Here is a 21,186-nt window from a genome sequence, read left to right on the forward strand (position 1 = left end):
TTTTGATACATTCGGATGGTGGCAAGCAAGCGACAATAGTAAAACAATCCATTAATTAGACTACAACTTTTCGTCGTCATGAATGATGTTTTATTTCCTCTCTCTAAATGCATATGTCATATGTATGAATTACTTACATTAGGTTTTAAAATGGAATCATACAAGTATGTGATGTGATTAGGATTAACTCGGAAGTCAACTCGACAGAGCAAAAGAGACCATCCCCACTTATAACCTCCCCCGAATAAAACCTTGAAGAGTTTGTCAGCTATACCTTAAAATAAACGAAGAAGGTCAATCCCAATGTTGTTAAATAATGATAAACCTAAGTCAAGTGTTAGTGTTTTTTCATGGCTTTTTCTTCATGTATTCTTTGGATATACATTCATATAACTGTCAAGCTCACACAATATATTATGTTACATTCCATTAATCCTTTATTATATAACTGCGACTACATTCATTCCTCTTCATCTGCTTACATACACACACATTGATACGCGTGCGTATATGATTGGATCTTATAGGCAATGTTAATAATGTGGCAATCGGCATGAGTTGCAATTATGTTAAATAACTTTTGCTCATGCGTGTTCTTTTTTTTTTGGGAAGAAGTATAATTATATTGATAGACTAATCGGAACTTCTTTGAAGTGACCATGGGTAATTCATGCTGTTTTCTTCAGCTAACTTTGGCATGAGTACTTATTTTGAGCTTTTGGAAGAATTAAAAAAATGTCACGTTAAATAACGTTTTTTCTTCTTTTATTTTGTATGTCACGTTAAATAACGTTTTCGTTTAAAACAAATACGTTGCTGCACAACTATAATGTATTTCACGTGCCAAAAAAAGTTCTATTTGAGTCATGCAAACGCTTTAGTTTTCAAGTTTAGATGCAAACAAAAATAAAAGCATAATTCATGTTGGAAAAATTATATATGCTTGCTACACAAGACAATTATTTATGTGACGAGAGCTTGACGCCGAGATCGGAGGTGATTGTTCACTCGTCATTGTAATCTGAAATTTCATTGGATTTCCGGAGAAAATTTGGTATCGCGTTCTTAATTTATTTAATTATCTTCTTCACCTTTGGGATTTGTTTGCTGTAGTTGGCTCAGTTACCTGTAAATTAGCAGAATTAAGTTGTAACCTGTAAAAAAAACCTAACAGTAATCAGACAATCCTGATAATAAATATATATTTATGTTGTCGTCGAAACCTGTTTCTTGTTGGCTACTTTTGCCCATTCATAGATTTGCTAATTTTAGGGTTTCAAAACCCCAGATGATCACGTACATTTATATAAAATTGTAATGCATCTTTGATCACGTACATTGCTCTTGCAATCCTTTTTTTTTTTTTTATTCTCTTTCATTGAGGGTTTTGTCATCAATGGAGGACTTTGGAGATGATAAGATGCTTTATCTGAGAGACACATGGAGACAAGGAACCATGATTTGTGACGTCGTACCTCTCAACCCTAGCTCCAATGGTGTTTGGCCTGAAGAAAAATTCTCAGATCCTAACATCAATGTTCATTTCTGGAGTTACACGTTTCCACACTTGCAGATGATATTTCTCATCATCTCTTTCCTTTGGCAATTCTTGCATTTCTTCCTCCAACGTCTCGGCATGATCCGTTTCACTTCTCATATGCTTGTAAGTACTATTGGAAAACCTCAAAAACGTTTCCATATTGTTAATATTGTAAGGATATATTCTAAATTTTGAGGTATTTGTTTGTGTTGTGTTATCTTTGTAGACTGGTGTTCTTTTAAGCAAGACTTTCCTAAAGGAGAATTCAGCGGCGAGACGATTTTTTTCTACAGAAGATTACAAAGAGATTGTGTTTAGTCTCACCGCTGCTTGTTCTTACATGATGTTTTGGTTCTTGATGGGAGTTAAAATGGACATGAGTTTGGTCCGAACCACGGGGAGAAAAGCTATCACCATTGGGATCTCCTCTGTTTTACTTTCCACGTTGGTTTGTTCCGTTATCTTTTTCGGAAACTTAAGGGACGTTGGAACGAAAAAATCAGACCATACTCTCAATTCATTAGAGTATGTTGTGATTTATTCAATCCAATGCCTTTCGTCTTTCCCTGTCGTTGGAAACCTTCTTTTTGAGCTCAAGCTACAGAACTCAGAGCTCGGTCGTCTAGCGATATCTTCTGCTGTGGTTAGTGATTTCAGCACCTCGGTTCTTGCTTCCGCTCTCATCTTCATGAAGGAGCTCAAGGACGACCAAACACGGCTCGGGAGTGTGTTTATAGGAGATGTTATTGTAGGGGATCGTCCTTTGAAGCGAGCAGGGATAGTGGTTCTCTTTGTTTGTGTTGCAATCTATGTTTTCAGACCGTTGATGTTCTACATTATTAAACAAACGCCTTCTGGTCGTCCCGTCAAGCCAATATACTTAACTACAGTCATTGTTATGGTCTCTGGTTCAGCCATTCTTGCGAACTGGTGCAAGCAATCTATTTTCATGGGACCTTTCATCTTAGGTCTTGCTGTTCCTCATGGCCCTCCTTTAGGTTCTGCGATCATTGAGAAGTTTGAGTCGGCTATATTCGGCACTTTTATTCCCTTCTTCATTGCTTCTTCTTCCACGGAGATCGATATCACGGCTTTGTTTCATTGGAAAGATCTCAAAGGTATTATACTCATCATATTAATATCTTTCGTCGTCAAATTCATCTTCACTACGGTTCCTGCTTTGTTCTACCGTATGCCAATGGAAGACTGCTTCGCTCTATCTCTTATCATGTCTTTTAAAGGCATCTTCGAGCTCGGTGCCTACGCCTTAGCCTTCCAAAGAGGGGTATGTACAAACAGTCAAACACATATGCGCCTCCATAATCATATTATATTTCAATACAAAAACCATATATCTCATGTTTATGCATGCTTTCAACATTGCAGTCTGTTCGGCCCGAGACCTTCACTGTCGCGTGTCTTTACATAATGTTGAACTCCGCAATCATACCTCCGATATTGCGGTACTTGTATGATCCTGCGAGGATGTACGCAGGGTACGAGAAGCGGAATATGCAGCACCTGAAACCAAACTCTGAACTAAGCATTCTGTCTTGCATTTACAGAACAGATGATATACGTCCAATGATCAATCTTCTTGAAGCTACTTGCCCGTCCAGGGAATCTCCTGTTGCAACCTATGTCCTCCACTTGTTGGAGCTCGTAGGACAAGCCCATTCGATCTTCATTTCCCACAAATTGCAAACTCTCAAAACAGAGGAGACGTCGTATTCAAACAATGTACTTGTCTCTTTTGAAAAATTCCGCAAAGAGTTCTACGGATCGGTCTTTGTAAGCATCTTCACGGCTATATCTATGCCCGATACGATGCATGGAGACATTTGTATGCTTGCTCTCAACAACACTACTTCTCTCATACTTCTTCCTTTTCACCAGACTTGGTCCGCTGACAGATCCGCTATCATCTCAAACAGTAGCATGATCATGAACCTTAATAAGAGCGTTCTTGACGCTGCACCATGTTCTGTCGGAATCTTTGTGTACCGAAGCAGTGTTGGACGAAGAACCATTAATGACGCTGTTTCAAACTTATCAACATACAATGTCTGTATGGTCTTCCTAGGCGGTAAAGACGATAGAGAAGCAGTGACACTTGCAGCACGAATGGCTCGAGACCCTAGAATCACTGTAACAATTGTCCGAATGATCACCACCGATGAGAACGCACGAGAAAAATCAGAGTGGGATAAAATGCTTGACGATGAACTTCTTAGAGATGTAAAGAGCAACACATTAGTAGACATTTTCTACTCGGAGAAAGCAATTGAAGACGCGTCTGAGACATCTGGTTTCTTGAAGTCGCTTTCAAACGATTTTGATATGTTCATAGTGGGAAGAGGGAAAGGAAGGACGAGTGTGTTCACAGAAGGGCTTGAGGAATGGAGTGAGTTTAAGGAGCTTGGTGTTGTTGGTGATCTATTGACTTCACATGATATTAATGGTCAAGCTTCTGTTTTGGTAATACAACAACAACAGCTTATGATTTAGGTTCATAAGTACTGGTACCATTCTTTTCATTAGTCTTAGAAATTTATTTGTAAGAAGGGGATTCTTTTAAAAAAAAATTTACTTAGCAAATTCAAATTTAACTTCTTGCAAATACACAAGCCATACGCAAGGGCGATAAAATTTTCAAGCATTGAAATTTTATACTTACAAAAATACATTTTCGACAAAAAGATTACAAAGACTATATACGAACTCACTTATACAAATAATATACATAAATTCAATTTTTTGATATATGACCTAACCAATATCATATACCAGATTACCAGTTTATAAGACTACAAAAATGAAAATGATTTATATACATATATAATAAATGAAAAATTATAGAAAGTTTTGGCTACTTCAATGACAGTTATAAAGTATACTACAATACTATAGTTTAAAGACACAACTTAATAATTACTATATAGTCATAATTAAGCTCTAACAAAAATTCAAAATAATAAATTACACACTAAAGCATACATTAATATATCAACATATATATATATATATATATATATGTATATATAACTTGTATGATTATTAATTTATGATACTATATGTACATGAAATTTTAAATATTTATATATTTCATTATCTTATCAAAGTTTGTTATTTGAGACCGAATAATTTTACTATTTTACGTTTGTATTAATTTATCGAGTATTAATTTACAAGATTTTACTAATTTCACCCTTAGTTGTAGTATATGAGTTTTGGTGAAAAGTGAAAATATCTTACCTTGAATGGCCATAAAATAAATTGTGCATATTATTTGTTTTATTTCATTAAGTTCACGTGAAATTTTGCAATTTTGTTGTTAATGGTGGGTGTTCACTTCAAAAAAGCATCAAGATATACAAGTGGATATAGTACATTTGGTAAAAAAAGGTTCTGCAAATATAATATAGATAAATAATCGAGTCAAGCAGTATGGAATGGACTGTTTGCATACAATCAAAATTAAATTGTAAAGAACTTTGCCTGCCTCATTCAAAAAGTTGATAAAATGCTGAGTTTTTAAATATATTATTTATTTCTGTTACAACAATGGCTTGATTGTATAATCGATCGACTATAAGAAGAGAGATGTTAAATCTCGTGACGCGATACATGCGGTCTATGCAAAATGCTTGATAATTGACATATACAATGATGGGCAAAGTTAGATTAATAAAACATTGATCATGATATGTGGCGAGGTTTTTTTTTTTTTTTTTGGACAAACATACTTTACTCTTCATTCAATTAGGGGTTCGTACAAAGGGGCATAGCCTCCTTAGCTAAAGCATCAACTTGACTGTTTTGATTGCGCGGAATGTAAACAAAGGAGCAGAAAACAAAATTAGAAGATAAAATCAGTACATCATGGAAAATCTCGTGAAGCTCCTTATGCTGGAGTTTCCGATTGAGAGCTTGGACTAGTATAAACGAGTCTGAAGCGAAAGAAATGTTCTTGAAATCTGGTTCGATTGCCACTCTTAGTGCTGCAAGAGTGGCCAACGCTTCGGTCGTCAAAGGTGAGCCTATGTTCGACATAGAAGCAGAACCGACAGATCTAGGGAGTTCGTTGGTATCCTTGAAGATCCATCCCAAACCTGCTTTGCCGTCGTCCTTCCACGCAGCATCCATGAAGCATGTCGGAAAACATGGGGTTTGTTGAGTGTTCCAGTCGTGATGGAAGTCAGGTTTCAGTTTAGATAATGGGATTTGGGCACTTTGCCACTCTTTAGCTCGGTGGATTGAGAGTTGCATAACGTCCTCCTCTTGTGTTATCTTTTTATTGAAGATTTTCTGGTTCCGCGAGGTCTAAATTGACCTGAAGATCCAGGGGAACAGAGGACCGGTTCTGATGCCTGTAGGTGGTAGACAGATCAGCTTGTTGGCTTCGATGATGCCTTGTTCAAGTGAGGTGAGATCCTCGACTCTCAATCTGTTCGTCACTGGGGCCATATCCCAAATGCGTTTTGCAAACGGGCACTCGAAGAAGAGGTGGAGGGTTGATTCTTCCGCTTCGTAGTGTGGGCATTTCATCGAATCAATCACTGGTCGTGTAAGTAGGTTCTCCCCAACAAGGAGAGCATTCTGAGCAGCCTTCTATAAGAGTAGTTTTGTTTTTGGAGAGGTCATTAAAAAATCATAGTCAATGAAATTTGATGTTTTAAATAGCCGAAAACAAAGTTCATGGTTTAGACGACCTATATTTGAAAGTTAATGATTAAAATGGTCTCAATTTAAAAGTTCATGGTTTAAATGAAATTTTCTGAAACTAAATTTTTTCATCAAAACGACATAGTTTTGTCACTAACGGAGAGTGTTAACGGCAGAGTAACGTATGTTAGTTGCTCGATTATCAGATTTAACATCATGTATTTTTTGACTTGGTCAACAAAATTTAATGTTTAAAAGAGCTAGCCAATGAAAATTGATGTTTTAAATGACCGACAATAAAGTTCATGATTTAAATAGCCATAATTTGAAAATTCATAATTTAAATGATATTTTTCCCATATGTTAATATAGAAAAATAAAGAAAAATTGAACATCTTATAATGTATATCTTCTGATTATTTGATCATCAAATTATTTTATACTTATAATTTTGCATTAAATTATGTGACAGTAAAAAAATAATATGTAAAAAATGTATATTATGTAAAGCCAATTGTATTTAATTTGTTTGATTCAAAAATTTAAAGAAAATAATGACACATATTGAAAGAAGAGAGTATCAAATGCCAAATTCTTAGAACTTGTTAAAAAAAACGTTACTTTATTATATAAGATTGATACTATTTTGGGAATTATTCATAAGTTTAATTTCTAACTAAAGTTTCTCCTTTGAAATGAATGTATATTAACCAATCTCATTTATATATCTATGTCCACGCACAATTAAAGATATCTACCATTGACCTATGAATGTGAATATAATTTTTGGTTGAGATCATTGAAATATGTTACACTCATTCATGTTTTTGTTGTTGTTGTAATACTAAAACAGAAACCCTACTTCTTAAATCTTTTGATGCAAGCAAATCTCCGATGACTCCTAATTCTGGAAGCTCCATCCACTCTGCCAATCCCGTGAAATCCATTGACTCGTCGTCATGACCTCTCCCTACAATCACCAAATCGTTATCTTTCGCCACCAATCTAACGGTGGTGGCTACCGCGGGCCCACCAGTGACTATCTTCTCCACATACGAAAAATTTTCGACGGTGGAGTATGTTGCTTTCAAATCATTCAAGACCTCATCATCAATAAGGTAATCCCAATTCTTGGACTTATTTGGTTCTTGACCAGATAAAAATCGTGTCACGGTGAGACATACTGTCGGATTCTGTCTCATCCATTTCACAAGCGAGAGCGCCTCACGATCATCTTTACCACCAATGAAGATTACACCGACGTTAATGGTACTATTAGTCCTTTTCTTACCTTTATGATATCCTCGGTAATTGAGTACACCGATAGAACATGGAGCTCGGTCGAGGAGAGAAGCATTCACACGTCTGATCATAATATCTTCTGATTCATATGATCCATTTGGTGACCATCTTCGTCCAGAAGGGACAATGATCATCGATGTGAGTTGGTCTAAAGCAAGGTTGCAAATGTCTTGATCCATAAGATCCTCATGAGAGTATGCTGTGAAAGAATTAATAGTCAAAGATTCCCAATTCTCTTGTTGAAACTCGTTGAACGCGAGCATCATTGTTTGGATGTAAGAGTTTTGAAGCGATCGTGCTTTAGACCGCTTGTCGTGCGGTATCAAGATTGGAAACATACGTCCGGCGAGTTTTACTAGGTATAACGTCGTGACAGCAATGACTCTTCTGTCTTTGTTCTCGTTGTTTAGCGGTAAAGAAATCAATTTAAGCAACGAGATCGCGCCTGAAATATTGTCTGGTTTGTGCAAACAACTTAGAATCTTGAGATCTGAGTTCGACTTCAGATGCATAATGTCTCTCTTGACGTATCCAATATATTTCCTCTTTGGATCATATAGTGCCTTCACAATCGTAGGTAAAATTCCCGCATTCAATAGCACGTAAATAATCATGAACGTGTACGTTGCTTGCGTTAAATTCTGTATATATATAAAAAAATAATTATCAATTAATTTAAAACCATGATGCAAGCAACATAGAAGATTCATGTAAATTTGGTTAGGTTCTAATAAATATTATTTTACCTTCTTTTTTACAGCGCCATCGAGGAAGCATAAGTCGACAAAACCCTTATAGTTCATAATAGTGGCAATGATAACAGATTCTTTCATAGGTAACTTGCAGATCATGCAAGGTACAAACGTGGCCGTCCATTTCACGACCGATGTAAGAATCACAAGAACTATGTTAAAGGAAATGTCATCGAACGAATATAATGCCCTTAAAACGTCACCTTTCATCGTCATGACTGCGATTGAAATAGGGAAAAATATATTTGTAACCATCTGGGATCGCCATCCCAACCAAAAAAGCTCCTAGAACATGGATTTGGTTGAAAAATTCTGAGTACATACTAGCGGCGATTGCTGTCATGATTGTTGCGTATAAGTACATCCTCGGTACGGGCTTGCCTTCTGGGGTAATATCAACTATTCGTTGTGCCGTAGGCTTGACAATGAATAGGATCACAAGGACTAAGATGATCATTGCAATCATATCACGGTTGGCAATGCTGGGCGATACGTACCTGCGGACCATTTCAAACTATTAGAACAAATGTTCAAAAGATTGTTAGATACTAAGTTACTAATCTATATAGTCTATATAGTCTAGATAACAACTATATATTATTTTTATTATGTATTTTCTTCTAATTTTTTTTTAATTATAATTAGTTGGGTACTTTCTTTGTAAAAATGTTATATATCATGCGATCGTCTAGACAGATTAATCTGTCATGCAAACGTAGACAATTAAATTGTAAATTTTGTTGATCAATTTTTTTGATAAGTTTTAGACTTTGATTACAACAAGAGTATACTTAATGAGGTAATCGAGTAGTTTTTGTATATCTTTTTTGAATTGCTAGTTATTATATAGACGTCTTGCGTACCTGTATGTTCCTACATAGGAGACGCATATCAGAGTGATAAATCCAATGAGATCGTTGATGGCGGCGATAGATATGGCAATGCGGCCTAGCTCCGAGTTTGGAATCTTGAGCTCATATACGAGGTGGGTTATGACCGGTAACAGCGTTAATGCTTGAACCGCTGCAATCACGGTACGTTCTGTTGGAGCCAGCCTCAAAGGCATATATAGAGGGTCGACCTTGTCGAGACGGAAGTTTCTGAAGGCTAATCCGCTGATCATAGTTACGAGAAAGGTTGAAACCGCTATAATGATCGTCCGCCTATCGGTTTGAAATGCGGCCTTCTTGTTGGTCTTCACGCCCATCAAGAACGTGAACATTATCAACCCAAACCTGGCCACACCTTCCAACGCGACGTATCCGGGGACGTCTAACGATAACCTATCTGATGAAAACTCCACCAGATCAAATAGCTGAGGTCCCAAAACAATACCGGCCTAGTTTAAAAACCAAAAGACCTGTTACTTACATTACAAGAAACCATGGGCATGTAGTTGCAATACAAGACTATTGACATTTGTGAATATTTTCCTCAACTTACTAGCATGTGCGAGACGAACTGTGGTATGCCAATACGTCTGATAACATATGACATAAGACGATGGAAACGAAGATAAGAATGATTTGTATCTCAAGGAGAGGCAATGCATGTCCGAAGATGACATTCGGAGTTTCATATTCTTCGAAGATTCCGTAAGAAGAGATGTTGAAAAAAGTGGCTCCGTAACAAACTTTAGCGTTGCTACGAGGCGGCCGAGGCGCATGAAGTAGTACTTGAGAATCGGTCATGATGATGACCAAGAGATTTGTTTTTGTCAAATTTGGTCAAGATCCATTTTTTGTTTTTTTTTTCCTTCTTAACAAAAAAAGAAACTCAACAACGTAACTGTTTTTTTGAAACGAAAAAAAAAAGGTTGTTGTTCTGTTGATGGTTGGTAAGTTTTCTTTTTGTTGTTTTTGAAATAGTTTTGTTACGTGTGACTGTTTTAGCTGTAGATGTACTAATCTACAAAATACACATAGATACGCTATACAAATTTAGCATACCAGATGTACGTGAAAAATATTTACCAAAAAAAAAAAAAAAAGCATACAGTATGTAAAATTGTATATCGGTTAACTTGACCGATCAGGTTTTTATCAGAGTTGGTTCTGTATGGACCGGATTCAAAGTTATTTTTTCGAGTTTTGAGGGTCTTAAGAAATCAGGCTCCATTCCGAAAAAAAAGGGACTCCGATCATGAGAGATTTTGACCGATCACAACGTAACATTTTAGCAGTTTAACATTTTAAAATTTTAGCAGTTTAAACGATGCAACTCTCTATCCGTCTCACAGAAACTATGTTTTGCACTTTTCACAAATACATATTTAAAAAATATTGTTAAAATTTTCTATCATACTCCTAATTCCTAAAGACAATTATTGATTATTGCCTTCTTGGGATCAATGTCTATCATGTCCCTTTTAACCACTTATTGTTTTGTTACAAACCAAAAGATAAAACAGAATCTAAGCCCCTTGAAGGTCCATTATCGAGTTTGACACTTAGCAATAGTCTTACCCACAACCACAACTCTTTTTTTTTTTTGGTGAAGGGTCTTACCCAGAACTCTATTAATATTATCAATTATCAAACGATTAAAATAAAACAAAAAGTTTCCACAACTTCTAAAATATGGACCCATAACGTGTCACCAAGTGGGTGAAGATCATAACCATTATCTAATCCTATCATGTTCCTCCTTTTCAAAAGACAGGAACATTGAGACCCACACCACAGACCATGGTTCCTTAAATGGTCCCGCCAAGTCGCCAACTGAATCAAAGCTAAAACCGAGTGTTAACCTCTTCTGAAATATGATGGTTTTAGACTTTTAGTTGCATACTACAAAAAAAATATATATATATATATATATATATATATATTTCAACAAAAGTTCAACCAAAAATCTCTACACTTCAATCCATCCTAAGGCCATAAACCCTATTCCAAATTTTCTCATTACATAAACTAGTGGAAATCATTTTATTTTGTAGATATTTTATCAAAAAAAAGAGATTTTTAAATATATTATGTTCCTTAAATTATATATACCAAAAGTAAGAGAGTCATAATTTCATAATCTATGGATTAGGCAAAGTTAAAAAATCTGGCGTGTTGCCGAGTCATCTCACTCATCTTCATATATAAACAAATCTCTACCTGATTGCTTTTTCCGTCTCTGCAACTCTCATCTCAACTTGATTCTCTCTGATTTAACAAACATATCTAAAATACATTTCTTCCAAATTACGTTTCTTTATCAATCTGGGTCTCGAATTGGGTTTGATTTGAAAGTAGGAAAGATTAAAACTTTGAAGTAAAACATGGAGATGGGTTTCCAGGAAAATGAACAAAATCAAGAATTTGGTTCTCAGGTTGCGAATCTAATGGAGATTGGATCTGGGCATTACGGGTAAAGACCAACCCATTAATTTTTGATTTCAATTTTATTAGTAACGAAAGCTAAAGTTTCAATCTTTAATTGAATTTTATTTATCCCATCTGTTTTGTGTTTAGGTGCTCACATTATAGAAGACGATGTAAGATTAGAGCACCATGTTGTGATGAGGTTTTTGATTGTAGACATTGCCACAACGAAGCTAAGGTAATGTGTGTGTGGTTTGTGAAAAACAAGTTTTGGTTATAGATGTGAAGGTTATATAGAACTAATATGTGTTTGTTTGTTTCAATAGGATTCTCTTCAAATTGAACAGATGCATAGACATGAACTTCCTCGTCATGAAGTTTCAAAGGTTTTGAAACATTCTGAATATTTTGATTATGTTTTGTTCATTGTGATAGCATTATTGATCTTGATCTTGATTTGGTTTTTTTTTTTCAGGTGGTATGCTCACTCTGTGAGACAGAACAAGACGTGAGTATATATCCACATTTTGATATATAGAGATTTGATTCATGTGTATACATGTTTCTTGATGCTGAAACTCTGATTTGTTTTCTTTAGGTCCAGCAAAATTGCTCAAATTGTGGTGTATGTATGGGGAAGTACTTTTGCTCAAAATGCAAATTCTTTGACGATGATGTAAGTGTTTTAAAATCGAGTTATCGCCCTTTTTAGCTGGAATTTGTAGTAGTAATGAGACTCAATTTGGTTGTTTCAGCTTTCCAAAAAGCAATATCATTGCGATGAGTGTGGGATTTGCCGGTATATATTCACTTTTAAACTGGCATTGTAATTTGTGCTTACTAATTCGAACTTGTGAAGTTGATATGTAATCTCATGATGTTGGTTCAATAGGACTGGAGGAGAAGAAAACTTCTTCCATTGCAAAAGATGTCGTAAGAGACTACAAAACCTCACCTCACGTGCTTGTTTTCCATTAGTTCTCGCACCTTTCATTGTTAGGAGATCTTATTTTGTTTTCTTGAAACAGGATGTTGCTACTCCAAGGTTATGGAGGACAAGCACCGATGTGTCGAAGGCGCAATGCATCACAATTGCCCTGTTTGTTTCGAGGTACAAGAATAAAATCTTCACATTTCTTAGTGTAACAATAAATGGTGTCCTGATTTGGGTTTATTTTGTTCTCAGTATCTGTTTGACTCCACAAGAGATATCACGGTCCTGCGATGTGGTCACACTATGCATTTAGAATGCACCAAAGATATGGGGCTGCATAACCGGTAAAAAGAGCTCTCAAGTCTTTATGCAGCCAATAAAAGGAAGTCATTAATAAACAATAATTAAAACGTTTCTTGGGTTTTCTTGATGAATTGCGTAGATACACATGCCCTGTATGTTCCAAATCCATATGTGACATGTCCAATTTGTGGAAGAAACTTGATGAAGAGGTAAAGACTCCATACTCTAATGTTCGATCTCTTGTATAGTCTTTTAATGTTCATTAAGTTTTTTACATTCAAATTTTGCAGGTTGCTGCATACCCAATGCCAAAACTGTATGAAAATAAGATGGTAAACGAAATTGAATTCCATATCATGTTCTTGCTGTGTTTGTGTATGTGCACATTCTGATTTGGACTTGATATACTGAATCAGGTATGGATTCTTTGCAATGACTGCAGCTCAAACACTAACGTTCGGTTTCATTTTATCGCGCATAAATGCAGTAGCTGCGGTTCCTACAACACAAAACAGACGCAGAGAGGCTCTGACAGTCACTCTTGCTCCTCTGGAGTGTCTCAGGTTGTTGGTTCGACCGGTTAATTCTTTAACCAGTGCTAGTCTTGGTATCTAAATTTCTCAAGAGAGATGTTATTTGTATCAGTCAATCAATGCCTCTGGTTGTTTATATCAGCACAAAATCAAAAGCTGCTTTGAGCCTATCCAACTCGCAAGTCTAAACGATCTAGAGATAAGTTTAGATCCGATATTTTATAGCCTCTCAAGTCTTAACATAGCCCAAAATAAGTAGTACGTATAATATTACTATTTTTATCACTCAATATTAAAGGTACATTTCTCGGACACTAATCTTCTACAAACTATATGCATGTAATAGACATCAGTCGGAGGACACATGAGCATAATATCGTCTACGTGTTTTGTTTGATGATCAAGTGAAGCTAAAGAACCTAACGTGTTGTGGCTATAGTCGGACATAATTATTTATTGCCTAAAATTCCAAAAGCAATCAAGCTATAAAACGAGAGTTAAGCTGAGCAGTGTTAAATCTGTGAAGCAAATCCAAAATATGGAAGAGTATTTTTACAAGGTTTTGAATATGAGTTGTGTGGTTATTGTGGTGTTGTTCCTTACAATGGTTGTGACCAAACTCATCACATCCTTACCTTCCAAGAAGAAGAAGAGTGTTCGTGTCCCTCCGGTTCTTCAAGCGTGGCCACCTTTGATCGGAACTCTTATCCGCTTCATGAAAGGTCCAATCTCGATGCTTAGAGAGGAATATCCTAAGCTTGGAAGTGTTTTCACGGTGAAGCTTCTTCACAAGAACATAACCTTTTTGATCGGTCCTGAAGTGTCGGAGCATTTCTTCAACGCTTTTGAATCGGAACTTAGCCAGAAAGAAGTTTACAGATTCAATGTGCCTACTTTTGGCCCCGGAGTTGTGTTTGATGCTGATTATCCCATCCGGATGGAGCAGTTTCGGTTCTTCGCTGATGCTCTCAAAGTCGATAACTTAAGAAGTTATGTCGATCCCATGGTTAGAGAAGCTGCGGTAATTACATATAACCTAAAACTTTGATACAAATTCTAACATTTAAAATTAATTTTTTCTAAAGGTGGTGATAAAATTAATAGAGTGCAATAGTTAATTAATTCAAAATACACTTTTCTTTAAGATTTATTTTTGTTTGTTCTCAATAACAAAATATTTAGATAGTTCAGTGCATGGTAAAAGTCCCGATCACCTCTGATTATTTTTTTAAAAATAATAATAATAATAATAATTAGTAGGAATTTGATTAGGGATTCTAAATTTAGAACAAATATTATTATTTTTGTTTGGTTTAATTTGCAAAATTTGAATAAATATATATTTCTGAATCCTTGTACATTGATCTTGTCAGGATTCCTTTTCAAAATGGGGAGAGAGTGGTGAAGTGGACCTAAGTGTTGAGCTAGAGCGTCTAATCATCTTAACTGCAAGTAGATGTCTTCTAGGTCGAGAAGTCCGTGAACAACTGTTTGATGATGTCTCTGCATTGTTCCACGAACTTGACAATGGAATGCTCCCCATTAGTGTTCTCTTCCCTTACCTTCCCATTCCAGCTCATCGCTGTCGCGACCGCGCCAGGGCAAAGCTTGCACAAATCTTTTCCAAAATCATAGCATCTAGAAAACGTTCGGGTGACAAATCAGAGCACGACATGCTACAATGTTTCATCGACTCAAAGTACAAAGAGGGTAGAGAAACAACTGAATCTGAGGTCACTGGCTTGCTCACTGCTGCTTTGTTTGCTGGCCAACACACAAGCGCTATCACTTCAACATGGACCGGTGCTTATCTCATGCGAGATAAACACTACTTATTAGCCGCAAAGGACGAGCAGAAGAAACTGATTGAAAAACATGGGGACAAGATCAATTATGATATCTTATCTGAAATGGATGTTCTGTTTAGATGCATTAAAGAAGCTTTGAGGCTTCACCCTCCACTGATCGTGTTGATGAGAGCCTCTCACCGAGAAGGAAAAACATATGAGATCCCAAAGGGTCATATTGTCGCAACCTCGCCTGTATTCGCCAACCGTTTACCTCATGTTTATAAAGATCCAGACAATTTTGATCCCGATAGATTCTCACCGGGTAGAGAAGAAGACAAAGCAGCTGGTCCATTCTCATACATCTCCTTGGGGGCAGGTAGGCACGAGTGTCTTGGTGGACCTTTTGCGTACATGCAAATCAAAGCCATATGGAGTCTCTTGTTGAGAAACTTTGAGCTTGAGTTAGTGTCACCTTTTCCTGAGACTGATTGGAATGCTATGGTTGTTGGAGTTAAAGGGAAAGTGATGGTCCGTTATAAGCGTCTCCACGTCACTTAAAAACTTTAATACACCCAGTTGGTTTGGTTTTCTCCTTTGTGTCTTGTCCTTCCCTAGTTTTAGTTTGTACTTTGTAGTGTTGGTTGTTTGATACTTGCTTCACTGTTTTCCTTCTTCTGGCTCTTTTTTGAAGGTAAGATAAATGAGTTGTATATTACTTCACTGTTTTAGTTCTGTGCCTCTTGACTCATGTTTCAAGGTTTAAATAACAAACGAGTCGTATTTTTTTCGAAGTTGTATATTTTTTCGAAAGAATTACTATATTAATACATAAATCGTGGTTTATTACTAGAGTAGGTCCTTTATTCGTTTTATTTACTAGAATAGTACACATTTGTTAGAAAAAGACATATAACCACTTTTATAATCTTTGAATTACATAAGTGCCATTATGAATTATTTTTTTGTTTAAAAAAACTTAAATATATAAAAAAACCAAAAAAAGATTAAACCTACTTCTCTTTTTACTCTCGAGCTCTAGCTGCCGGAAAAAAATGTATATCTGAGGCGGATCACGGTGGCTGACCTAGCACCGGTTCCGACCTCCCTTTCTCAGGCCAGAAGCTTTTGCTACTCTTTTCTTGTTTGTTGCGGCTTTGATTGGAGATTTGAGTATAAGACATAGGGTTGCGGTGGTTTGATTCCGACATAAGGAAGGTTTGAGTGGTGTTTTGGATTGGTGGTTTTTTCTTCCGCCGAAGCATGGCTTTCGATGAGAAGCAGGGTTCTCGAATTAGGTAGTGGTGGTGGTATCTGCTTCAGGAGTTGGCGGCGGAGATCTCTTTCGGTTGCGTTTCTTTTCAAACGGATTTAAGGTTACAGACTTCTTTTTGGCTATCGGTGAATGATGTTTGTTCGAGCCAAGGAGAAAAGATATTGCCTTTAGCATCTGATGTATCTTCGCCAGGTTTGTATTCAGCTCAGAATTTTGATTTGACGCCGCCTCAAAATGTTTGTTTCGTAGTTTAGAGAAATGATATCGACTTTAGCATTTGACGCCTTTTTTTTGTTGGGGTTAGATGATTGTGTATAGTTACATTTGTTTGCTTCCGAGCAGCGTCAGATCATTGGTTCCTCCGATTCCGGCAAGAACTCCTCTGATTGTCGTCGTCTCTAAGTTCGTTGTAGAGAATCTTTGATTATTTGTGTAGATTTGCAGTTTTTATGCTCGTTTCTTTTAACTGGGTTTCGGCTTTGTTCTCTTTTCATGTTCTTGGTTTATTTAATTTGCTGGGATTTGACGGTTCTGGGTTTTATTCATGTTTTGTTTTGCAGATATTCAGAAGTTTTACCATCAGTGTGACCCTGGTGACTGGTGAGTTTTTCTCGTTACCAATGTTTAAGTCTTTGTTATAGCTTTGTAACGCATTGATTCTTTGCTTGTTTAGTTGGTTTTCAAGAGTTGTTTTTTTACTTAAGTTAAGATGAGTTCCTTTTGCTTCATGAGCTTTATTGGTTTTCTAGTTTCTCTTAGATTACTTTAGCTATCTTCTTCCTGATTAGATCTCATCTGCAGTAGATTTGTTGTCTTGATCCTTTTGTCTAGTTGTCTCCTTTGTCAGTAGTTCCTGTCATAGTTGTTGTTTGTCTCAACAGTTTGTTGGTTTCATGATTTTATGTTGGGTTGGGTTCTTATCTTTATTTACTCCTTTTGTTATCTCATGCAGTCTCGCCACTCTGAATCTCACACTAAGGCTTCAAAGATGTCCCCACCACCAAAAGAAGAAGATGAGAGTGGAAGATATCCCCGAGTTGCAGTACCAGCAAGAATATTTTTTGTACTTTAATATTTTGTGTAGGTAGATTGGGATAATTAGGGTGAAATAACAACAATAACATGTTATGTTAGCTCTAGTGAGTTATATAGTCTTGTTATATACCTCTATTTGTATCGTTGGATAAATACAAATTAGAACATCCTTCGTTGCTATATTGTCTTGTTTTGAAATTTATAAAATTATCATCTTGCTCTTCATCGATTTTTTGAGTAGTTTCATACCACCATTATTGTTATTGTGCATATATCCAATTGTCTTGATTATAAACCGACAAGTCAACTGCCTCAAACTCCATTAGAACATGTGCATACGAACCATACAAATCACGAAGATAAGTATCAGCTAACTTTCTTATATGCCAAATTATAAGGAGTCTTGCACATGGAGATTAACTTCGATTTGCAAGCCATTAGTTGCATTGGTTTGTTTGCAATTAAATCTCTACATAGAATCCTAGATAAAACTCTAATTCTCTTTAGTCTATCGGAAAATCCACTCAAAAACTTCAAGGTTCACATTATTTCTCAGTTTATACTTAGTACAAATTCCCTTTAACTCTTCGTTAAGGGTATTTTTGTCTTTTCACCATTTAGATTACTTCATTTAACCTACAAAATACTTGTAAAACGATGACCTAAATCTACGTTTAATCAATAACTCTACCCCCACACGAAACAATAAGTCTACGAATCTTATGCTATTTTAGTAAGCAGTAACTCTATCGTAACATAATTTAAAAACTCTATTGTCAGCAATAACTCTATCAGAAATACTAACTTTACTGGCACTATTTATTAGTTTGCCATATAACTCAATTCTACCTTCTTACTCTACCACCACTACAATTAAGTCTATCGACTATATCTATTTCACCCATAACTCTAAGAATCTTTTTTTTACTTACTCTACCACCACTAAATTTAAGTCTACGGCTGCGACTTACTCTATCGTATAACTCTACGGGTTTTACTAACTCTACCATTACTATTTATATCTCTATCGTTTAACTATACTTCAATCTATCATTTAACTATATCTTTACCACCATTATACTTCAATCTATCGCATAACACTCGTATTTAACTATATCTCTACCGCCACTTCAATCAATCCATGAGTGGACTGTCTATTTTTTAACACTCGTAGACTTATGTGTTACATGGACAAGAAGATCCGGCTCTAGATCTTCGGGACCTACCCGAACCGACAAAGAAATGGCTTTTGGACTTTTTGGTTGTTGGGCTTACCAACGACTTCTCTCACCCATTTACCCCCAAAAAAACAAAACAATTAAATAAAATATCTCAAAAGTTACAAATCCTTCAAGCACACTCTCACAAAGACAACAAGATAAACCTATTTCAATTACTATAGAAAAATAAAATCCATTATGAAGACAGGAACATAACACCAAGAGTTATATAGTATACATTTAAATTTAACATAATATCATCCCCAACTGATTGTAGAGGGAAAAATCATAGAATACAAAAGAAACCCCTAATCGAGTTTCACAATCATGGAGCCAAATTGCCAAAACATGAATGTGAAATTGGGTTTTGGGTTTGAGATACCAAAACCCAACAAAAAAGCAAAAATAAAAAAGCAATAAGCATAAGTGGAGAAAGAAGTAAAATAGCAAACTCTCTCACATAGTACTCACTCTCATTTAGTTAGAGTTCAACCAGGGGAGTTTTTTTTTTTCTTACTTTCTCATCCCTCTAAATCTAAACCCTAAATGGATCAGACTCTGTCTCCCACAATGGAGCATAACAAAAAGCCCTAATGTACAAAAGATCACTTTCACTTGAACCCTAGAAGTGAGACGATTAATCCTGGAAATTTACCTATGTAATGGTATATTAGATGACTATTAGTACTACTTGAGTAAGAATAAAGATCAGTATCCAGAATTTGTTTCGAGTTCCCGTTCAGTGGAGAAGAACTTTCTGATACTTAGCTTCTGAATAGGATCCATCTGAGAAAACTCTTTTCCTGTTGAACTTGCCACAACCATTGTTGACAATTGGGCATTGGACTGTAACTGGAGGGATCTCGAAGGTCTTAAGAGGCGGTGGTGGGTGGCGCCATTGAGGTAATGGACCGGCTAAGAGGAGTGTCTGAAGTAATGGCCCTGCCTTTATAACAGCCTGTAAGAGCTTACCCTTTTCAGGCAATGGCTTGTCTGGAAACAATGGATCCATAATAATCTCAGTTCCTGAAACTTCTTCAAGCTGAGATGGTGGTGGGTTCATGATATGATCAGTGGGTGACATAATGCTCTCCTCACAATCTGAGGATGAGAAGCTCTTGTTGGATCCTAGTTGTTGAAGATGAACTTGTTCGTCTTCAATGCTGGAAGCTCCAGATGAAGGAGGAGTTATGTGTTTCTGTTGTTGAAGTGAGTGGCTGTCGAACATGAGACGCTGACATTTCTCGAGAGCTTCGTCTCTTTCTTTGATGGTTTTGGTTAAGATGTCTTTGAGATGGATCAATTGCTCATCTCTCTTCCTTATTTCATCATAAGCAAACATCTTTGTTTGGTCCAGCTCTAGTGTTGTGTATAGTAGAGACTGTCTTATTTCTTCTGTTGTCTGTAAAAAAAAAAAGTAAAAAGTAAAACAGTCAGACACACAAAAGAAAGAAACAGAGGAAACAAAACAGAGAACTCCTTAATTTCCCACAAATGGTGTTGATTGTGTCACTTGCTATGATTGAGTTTTGGTCAGAGAAGTAAGAGTAAGAAAAAATCTTTAACCCATCAAGTAATGACTCATGATCTAGTTGAAGATTAAGACCACCTTATGCAAAATCTTGATTTATCTTAGATAGGCAAAGAATAAGAAAAAGTACACCCTCAAGAAATTAGGCAGACATTATGCAAAAGCCGAATGCTTTCACTATTCACTCACTCACTAAGGTTTAAAAGAAACAAAGGAAACTCATATATAGAAAGAAAAAAACAAATTTACCTTTCAGTGAGAGTAGTAAGGCCAGCCAAGAAGAGCATTGCTTTGGTTATCCATAAATTCTACTAAACTGAGCTTAGAAGATCTTTTGATTCTCTATAATAAACTGTTCGTGTGTGTGAGAGACCGAGAGTGAAAGAGAATGGATTTTAACTTGAGGAGTTAGGGAGGGAAGGACTTTATATATTAGTAAAACTTATTGGACTGCTTAAAGCACATCGAGCTTTTTCAGGTAGCTCTCTTTTGAGTTTTCTCAATAATTTTATTTAATCAACTAAAAGAATTAAATAAATAAAATGATGGCACATGATTGTATCATATCTTGCTACATTATTTCAACCAACGCCACTTTATTATTTACAACGCGCAAACTATTTTAGAAATTATTTATCACTAATATAACTATAAAATAAAGCAAAATATCTCACATACAACTCAAATTCAAAGTAATTTCTTAGTGGAACGATATTAAAATCATATAAGTGGGTGTATCTTTTTTTCAATATATAGTTTTTTTTTTGTTTTCCTTCTTTTGCCGGAAGTATTTGGTGGAAGACCTTAGACCAAGATCGTAGTTTACTGACTTTGGTCTCACTCACTCACATTATAGTCTCAACTCTTTAAAAGTCTTTTGTTTTCTTCTTCGGTTTTCTTGGGATGTGCAACACCACTTCTTGTCTTTATCCAAGAAAATTCGAGTAGCACCGAAAAAAGCGGGAACGAATGCTTCTTCAAACACCATTTTTTT

At 36.0% G+C, this 21,186-nt stretch overlaps 7 protein-coding genes and 1 pseudogene across 8 annotated transcripts; 4 read left to right on the forward strand and 4 right to left on the reverse strand.

The window, feature by feature from the left end:
- The first annotated feature begins 1,235 nt into the window (after window positions 1-1,235).
- On the forward strand, window positions 1,236-4,160 carry LOC104709296 (cation/H(+) antiporter 3-like). The gene is made up of 3 exons (XM_010425936.3): window positions 1,236-1,663; window positions 1,767-2,825; window positions 2,927-4,160. The coding sequence occupies exons 1-3, from the start codon at window positions 1,397-1,399 to the stop codon at window positions 4,046-4,048; spliced, it is 2,448 nt and encodes an 815-aa protein (XP_010424238.2). The 5' UTR covers window positions 1,236-1,396; the 3' UTR covers window positions 4,049-4,160.
- Window positions 4,161-5,302: 1,142 nt separating this feature from the next.
- Window positions 5,303-5,686, reverse strand: LOC147939767 (uncharacterized). Its single transcript, XM_087461017.1, has one exon. The coding sequence runs from the start codon at window positions 5,684-5,686 to the stop codon at window positions 5,303-5,305; it is 384 nt and encodes a 127-aa protein (XP_087317143.1).
- Window positions 5,687-6,973: 1,287 nt separating this feature from the next.
- LOC104709297 (cation/H(+) antiporter 9-like) lies at window positions 6,974-9,978 on the reverse strand. 2 transcript variants are annotated; one of them, XM_087460488.1, is made up of 4 exons: window positions 9,703-9,978; window positions 9,123-9,598; window positions 8,254-8,756; window positions 6,974-8,148 (listed from the first exon to the last, which is right to left on the reverse strand). In XM_087460488.1, the coding sequence occupies exons 3-4, from the start codon at window positions 8,512-8,514 to the stop codon at window positions 7,021-7,023; spliced, it is 1,389 nt and encodes a 462-aa protein (XP_087316614.1). In that variant the 5' UTR covers window positions 8,515-8,756; window positions 9,123-9,598; window positions 9,703-9,978; the 3' UTR covers window positions 6,974-7,020. The 2 variants fall into 2 exon arrangements, with proteins under 2 accessions (XP_087316614.1, XP_087316613.1); XM_087460487.1 differs by lacking the exons at window positions 9,123-9,598; window positions 9,703-9,978 and having other exon boundaries at window positions 8,254-8,325.
- On the reverse strand, window positions 9,095-9,950 carry LOC147939768 (cation/H(+) antiporter 9 pseudogene; annotated as a pseudogene).
- A 1,114-nt stretch (window positions 9,979-11,092) lies between the features above and the next one.
- Window positions 11,093-13,511, forward strand: LOC104706592 (E3 ubiquitin-protein ligase RZFP34). Its single transcript, XM_010422788.3, has 12 exons — window positions 11,093-11,619; window positions 11,724-11,811; window positions 11,900-11,959; window positions 12,049-12,081; window positions 12,172-12,249; window positions 12,329-12,372; window positions 12,466-12,506; window positions 12,602-12,684; window positions 12,760-12,851; window positions 12,950-13,019; window positions 13,101-13,142; window positions 13,227-13,511. The coding sequence occupies exons 1-12, from the start codon at window positions 11,531-11,533 to the stop codon at window positions 13,392-13,394; spliced, it is 888 nt and encodes a 295-aa protein (XP_010421090.1). The 5' UTR covers window positions 11,093-11,530; the 3' UTR covers window positions 13,395-13,511.
- On the forward strand, window positions 13,475-15,924 carry LOC104706593 (sterol 14-demethylase-like). Its single transcript, XM_010422790.3, has 3 exons — window positions 13,475-13,601; window positions 13,690-14,364; window positions 14,717-15,924. Exons 2-3 carry the CDS (start codon window positions 13,882-13,884, stop codon window positions 15,689-15,691), a joined length of 1,458 nt encoding a protein of 485 aa, XP_010421092.1. The 5' UTR covers window positions 13,475-13,601; window positions 13,690-13,881; the 3' UTR covers window positions 15,692-15,924.
- Window positions 15,834-17,666, forward strand: LOC104706594 (uncharacterized). The gene is made up of 4 exons (XM_087461019.1): window positions 15,834-15,890; window positions 16,454-16,598; window positions 16,967-17,006; window positions 17,359-17,666. Exons 1-4 carry the CDS (start codon window positions 15,834-15,836, stop codon window positions 17,492-17,494), a joined length of 378 nt encoding a protein of 125 aa, XP_087317145.1. The 3' UTR covers window positions 17,495-17,666.
- A 1,208-nt stretch (window positions 17,667-18,874) lies between these two features.
- LOC104706595 (uncharacterized) lies at window positions 18,875-20,636 on the reverse strand. Its single transcript, XM_087461918.1, has 2 exons — window positions 20,442-20,636; window positions 18,875-20,063 (listed from the first exon to the last, which is right to left on the reverse strand). The coding sequence occupies exon 2, from the start codon at window positions 20,001-20,003 to the stop codon at window positions 19,401-19,403; it is 603 nt and encodes a 200-aa protein (XP_087318044.1). The 5' UTR covers window positions 20,004-20,063; window positions 20,442-20,636; the 3' UTR covers window positions 18,875-19,400.
- Between the last annotated feature and the right edge of the window lie 550 nt (window positions 20,637-21,186).

The sequence above is a fragment of the Camelina sativa genome, chromosome 8 (assembly GCF_030686135.1).
Source record: "Camelina sativa cultivar CO46 ecotype springtype chromosome 8, ASM3068613v1".
NCBI classification, from domain to species: Eukaryota; Viridiplantae; Streptophyta; class Magnoliopsida; order Brassicales; family Brassicaceae; genus Camelina; species Camelina sativa.